General features: G+C 41.6%; 1 protein-coding gene across 1 annotated transcript in view; it reads left to right on the forward strand.

Moving 5' to 3' along the window:
• The window catches only part of si:dkey-100n23.5 (cyclic AMP receptor-like protein A), a gene marked incomplete at its 5' end in the record, with an annotated part of 69441 nt that overhangs the window by 40688 nt on the left and 22410 nt on the right, over window positions 1-6343 (forward strand). Inside the window, 1 exon segment of the mRNA XM_014021908.1 lies at window positions 4197-4344. Coding sequence (XP_013877362.1) covers window positions 4197-4344 — 148 coding nt within the window.

The following is a 6343-nucleotide window of genomic DNA, read 5'->3' on the forward strand; positions in this document are numbered from 1 at the left end:
GTGTGTGTGTGTGTGTGTGTGTGTGTGTGTGTGTGTGTGTGTGTGCGTGCGTGCTCTTCCTGCGTCTCTCCGGAGGTTGTGTGGGGACTCCTGATTTATTTCACCTTTAATGGGAAGTGAAATGAATGTGAGCAGCAGCTGGTCTGCTCCTCGGAGATACCGCACTACGCTAACCCAGAAAACAAGCAGCGTTGCTCTGAAACGGTTCTTTACTCCGACAAGCGCCGCGGCAACGCTGCTCCCGGCTTCATTTGCTGCGCTGTTGGTTTTATTTAAAGCTGCATGTAGACATTTAGTTAACACCTTTACCCCAGAATGACACAAGGTGCGTCCTCTTAAACTGGTCCAACCTCTGGCCAACATAAGTTTTTATATTTTTTTGCTCCCTCTGTTGCAACTTTTCAGAGGGTTGTTAGAAGGTAAATGGAGACAGATTAATAGCAAATAAACCTTGAAACCTCACACAGCAAAAGAGGATAAGAGAGGATTATAACCAGATTTGTGGAGGAATCTCTATAATCATCTTCTGTTCTCCTGCAGTTGTCAGAAGGTTTTAAGGGAGGAGGGGAAACGGCTTACTTGAGCAAAGCTTATTTTTACAACTAAAAGTTAAAGTGCCCTTTTCCATGTAATTTTAGGGAGGGAACCAATAAGATTTTGTCCATTTTTCCTGCTCATCATTAGATTTATAGATGTGAGCCTATGATCGGAACGTCGCTGGTTCAATTCCCCTAACTAACAAAGAAAATGTTGGTGGGCTGTTGACCCCCTAGCTGCTCCCGGGTGCTTTAAATAAAGTGCTCACATGGGCTGTGAAAAATGCAGAGAATTCGTTTCTCCACTGAGGGACAATACAAAGGAAAATAAAGTAAAAATGAGATGTTTAGAAACTTTTTGCATTTCAATGTAGAAATATCAGGCAGGGACTTCAGACCCAACTTAATCATGTTCCAGGTGCAAATCCAATTGTCAGTAGAATTTTTCTAATTGTTGTATTCTGTAAACAGGCTAACTACTGTGAGCAATACAACTCAAACCCAGTGTATTTCTCCGTTTTCTGTGTATCTGAACACTGTAATACTCACCCATCAATTATCTCCTGAATGTTCCATAGCCAGGCTGCGGGGACAGCCTAAGCCTGGAGGCTTTCCCCAGCCACTTCTTCCAGCTCTTCTGGGAGGATTCCAAGGAGTTCCCAGGCCAGACCAGAGACATAGTCTCTCCATCGTGTTCTGTGTCTTCCCCGGGGTCTCCTCTCAGTCGGACATGCCTGAAACACCACCCTAGGGAGGCATCATGGGGTCCTCCTTACCAGATGGCCGAACCACTTCAACTGGCTCCTATTGATGTGGAGGAGCAGCAGCTCTACTCTGAGTCTCTCCCATATGACTGAACTTCTCATCCTATCTCTAAGGGAGAGTCCAGCTGCCCTGTGGAGAATTTTGCAATGAGTAACTTGAACTATTAGTAAGCATCCCCTAGTAGATAATTGTGGACTACCTAGAAATTTATAGCAGTGCATGTCAGCTATTTGTACCCTTTGATAAATCTCTAACTGAAAAGCTGATACCTGGCCCTGCTGAACCCAGATATACCTACCAACACATTTGTAAAAGAATCATTCTGGTTGTTTTACGAATAGAGAATCCATTTTAAACAACTGTTAACCAAACTTAAAYAGTGAATGATATCAACATTTATTTTTCGTAACACTAGAAGGACTTTTTTACCTGTTAGTATAACAAGTTGTGTACTGTGAATTTACTATGATCATACCACCAGGAGTCAGTATTCCAGTTTGATAACCATGGGTCTCAAGAACCTAAATTTTATGATTGTCAAAGGTAAAAAGTTTTAGAAACAACCATTTTTACCTACTTAACTGCTCAGTGTGGTGAAGCAAACATCTCTTGGAAGAGGTCTTGCTGAGCCAAACTTCTTCTATTTGAGAGTTACCAAGGCTTCTGTGCTCCAGGAAACCTTCAGTGCTGCGTAATTTTTAAAACACCTCCAGATCTGTGCGTTGCAACAATCCTGTCATTGAGTAGTGCTTGGAGTTTGCTCTGATTTTCAGCTGTAGGGGGCCTGTAATGGACGGGGTGAGGGTTGTCTTTCCAAATCAAGTCCAATCTGTTTAACTAATGGATGGACTCAAATCAAAGTGTAGAAACATCTCAGAAGCAATCAAGAGAAACAGGAGACACCTGTGCTAAATTTCTGGGGTTGGATATGTTGTTTCTTTTTTTATAATAAAATAAATGTTAGAAACATCCATCCATTGTCTATACCCATTTATTCCTTTTCTAGGGTCACTGGTGCCCATATCCAGCAGTCACTGTGCGAGGGTACACCCTGGACAGGTCGCAAGTCMATCACAGGACCACACATAGAGACATATGGGACAAACAACCATTCACTCAATCACACCTAGGGACAATTTAGAGTTACCAATTCACCTAACAGTCATGTTTTTGGTCTGTGGGAGGAAGCCGGAGTGCCCGGAGAGAACATGCAAACTCTACCCAGAAAGATCCCCGGGCCGGGATTTTATTCGGCAACATTCTTGTTGAGAGGCATCAGCTCTACCAACTGAGCCACCCATTTTTAGAAACAATTTTATTTAATTTGCCTGTCTGTTAACAAAATATCTCATGAACCACTGTGTAGATTCTAAAGAAAACCAATCATTTTATATTTCATTATCTTTTGAAGTTGACCCCAAACAAGATGGCCACCACAGCCGACTGACATTAGAGTACATAAAAACAACTATAACCCAATCAGTTTTACAAATATTGATCTAAAATTGATTGTAGCAGTAACTAAGAGTCATTTCCAACACAAGCTCAAACTCTACAAGTTTTGTAAGACCTTTACTAAAAATCTTTTRTTGTCAAATTTAAATTAAATTTTTATGTTGTCTTGAGGAACTACTGAGTGAAAATAAAGGATGAAGTGAATTTAAATCATTGTCATCAGGCTGCAACATAAAAATTGAAAACATTTAAGAAGGCCTGAACTATGTTACTATAGCAGCAAAGACCGAAGGCAACACTTTTACTGTATGAATCGCATGAAGAACTGCTTTTACCAAACATTTCGCAAGAAGTTATTATTTAAAAAAAATGGATCTTATGTTCTGGTTGTCAGTAGATCAGGGATTGTAGAGTCACATTTTGCCTCGTAACCACAAAACAACAGTGTTTCTTTCAGTCCTATGTTTGGATTTGTGTCCATGCAACATGAGGATAACTCTCCTGACCCAGAGGTCAACAGCTGTGGCCACTCAGCTCAGGCTGGACGCCCAAACCCATGAGCACAACACTGCAGAGAATGCCGCGTGCAGTTTGAATCTCTCGCTAATAGATCAATAAAAGACATTAGTGGCAGGCAAACCCAGAGAGCAGCGCTAATACAGGGTTAATCCAGGGTTAATGGCCAAGCAGCRTCGTTCACACAGACAGCCATTACTTCTTTCCCACATCACACAGTATCAGTTCCTTCCCCGGTCATGCCCAGGTTCCCAAAATTGAAAAGCATAGGAATAGAGGATCAGCCTCATGAGTGAAGATCAAAATGAGATGTCCAGATAGATAACGCTGACTTCAAAGAGCCGGAAGACATATCAGCAGGAGGCAGGGCAACGCGGAAGAAAATTTGCACATAGAAATAATAGAAGATGGGAAATTGAAATTGTGGTCAGGAGAGGCTGGAAGCAGAGCTGGTAGAAAGTGGTGAGAAGGAGAGGAAGCGAGTTGAGCGCTCTACACGTCTCCCTGTCCTTGTAAAGTGCTGCGTGCTGTCGAAGCAGCAGCCAAGAATGTGTCAGCCCAGCCGTCTCACGCTGCCTAATGGGCTCTTAAACGCTGATATAAAGCTCGCTCGCTCTTTCACCCTCCCCTTTTTCCTCTCTTGCTCCTTCTTTTTCTGCCTCCGCCACTTGCTCTCATTACCTCTCGTTCTCGCCCTGTCCCTCACTCTGTCACTCACTTGTCCTCTGCCTCTCTTTCACTCGCCTTCTGTTGCTCTATCAACCTCTAGCTGTCTTTTTCCCCCTCTGTCTTTCCTCTCTGTCTGACTTCTTCGATTATTTCGTCCTTACCTCCTAAGCCTCTCGTGCAGACTGTCTTTTATTTAAAACTTTGTAACAATAAAACTCAGCACTTCTCTATGTCTTTGTGTCTCTCCTCTACCAGASTCCATAATGCCTTCTACCCTCAGGACCCTTCATTCCCCCTGACCCTTTTACATGTCCTGTCAGCGCCTCTCCATGGGTTGGCCAACGCTTTTGTTTTTGGTCTGGATAAAGAGTGGTGGAGCCTTTTGAGCCCAACTGGCTTGCAGGTACACAAACTAAACACACACAAACACACATGTGAGTTTATATCCCAAATTAGACACTTCAATGACACAATGTATTCCTTTGCTCCAATATTAGTCCAGTGGAGTAAAATTTCCCCTACAAAATTTTCCATCATTTTAAATGCTTGGTGAAAGATTTGTTGCTTTAGGGTGTCTTGGTTGACATCAGTTTCAATTATTTTTCTGATGCAGTGTTGTTGAAAATGCAAACTTGGGTAAATGTGTATTCAAGTTGTTATAAGCCAGACTTAKGCTACGTTCACACTGCAGGTCTTAATGCTCAATTCTGATATGTATATTATTTTGTAATCAGATTTTTGGCATGACATTATATTTTAAATGTGACCTYTCCTTGGCCCYGATGGGACCTGCATGTGCAGAAGATGATGTGAAGTCACATTTACCTCTGTGTTCACAGAATTAGTTAAACTGCTTTGTTAGCATGTCAGCTCTAAAGTTGTTGTTCAGTCAGAGCTGATTAAATAATTATCTGACAAGTTTAGTTCAGTTTTGACATTTTAATCTGCCTCTAACATGATACTCCGGTGCAGCATTTTATTTTTGGAATGAAGCGACGTCAGGCTTTTAGGTAGGATTTCGGAGGAGGGTGTTGATACTTTAAGCCAGCCCCCACCCCCCGAAATTTACGTGGATGAAAATAAGCTACAACCGAACTGGAGATTGTGAAAATAAAAGCCGCTGCTAAAGCATGAAACATCTTTACACCTCCTCTATCCAAGCTGGTTATGTTTATTCTTTATATGTCTTTCTCTGGCTTTGTAAAATACATGCATTCACCCGCTCCACTGCTTACGTAGTTTATGAAAGTTTACGTAAATAAATTTACRTAGAGTAAAAAAAAARTCTTGGCGGACYGAAGATTGGCARGRCATCCTGAGAAGTCGCCAGCTGATAGAAGCCGTCATAAAACAGAACAGGGCATTGTTACGACGTCCTGATGMCCCTCTAACTAAATGCCTGAATAACATGCTGAAAGTAAAGTATCGATCGAGTAACTTTAGAATCCCTATGTGCCTAACCAACGTTGGATGTCACTATCATATGTTTCTGTGGATTTGCAGTCATCCAGGACATGGAAAATTAAAAACAAACAAACAAAGATGAAGCAATTGGACATTTGGAAATTGGAAATTGTTCTGTAGCTGAAGATGTGTGGAGTTAGAAGATTTAAATTGCATAACTCTAGGTTAGTGTTACACTCCTTATCAAAATCTTAAGACCAGTCAAAAAAAGTGCAAGAATTTGCATTTTGCACTATTGGATCTTAAGAAGGTTCTAAGTAGAGCTTCACAATGTTAAAGGAAAAAATCAGTGCAAGAGACAAGAACTTTTGAGCAGAGAATTTTCTGAAAACTGCATTTACACTCAAACATGATTTTTTTCAGCTGATTAAAAGTTTAAGACCATAGTCTTTAAAAGCCAAAAGCTGTGCAAAAATCTGGATTCCATGTCATTTTCTGTCAAGTCTTTACACTGTCAAGACCTCCTGATGGCAAAAGCAAAAAAGCTCACTGACTTTGAACGTGGTAGGATTGTTCAGCTGCATAAGCAAGGCCTCTCACAACGTGCCATCGCTGCTGTAGTTTGGACGCAGTAAGACAGTCATTTTGCATTTTTTAAATGATCCTGAGGGTTATAGCACAAAAAATTCAAGTGGTAGACCCAAAAAAATTTCACCAGCTCTGAGCCGCAGGATCCGATTAGCTGTCCGTCAAGACACGGGACGATCCTCTACCCAAATTAAGGCCATTACTGGTGCTGACTGCAGCCCAGTAACCATCAGACGGCATCTGTGAGAGAAGGGCTTCAGAAACAAAAAACGTCTTCAAAGGCCACGTCTTCTTCAACGCCACAAAATTGCCCGTTTGGAAGGGTGCATGCACCAAACAAGGGACATTGAAAGGTGGAAGAAAGTTGTCTTCTCTGATGAGAAAAAAATTTAACCTTGATGGTTCTGATG

The sequence above is a fragment of the Austrofundulus limnaeus genome, unplaced genomic scaffold, assembly GCF_001266775.1.
Source record: "Austrofundulus limnaeus strain Quisiro unplaced genomic scaffold, Austrofundulus_limnaeus-1.0 Scaffold310, whole genome shotgun sequence".
In the NCBI taxonomy this organism is placed as follows: domain Eukaryota; kingdom Metazoa; phylum Chordata; class Actinopteri; order Cyprinodontiformes; family Rivulidae; genus Austrofundulus; species Austrofundulus limnaeus.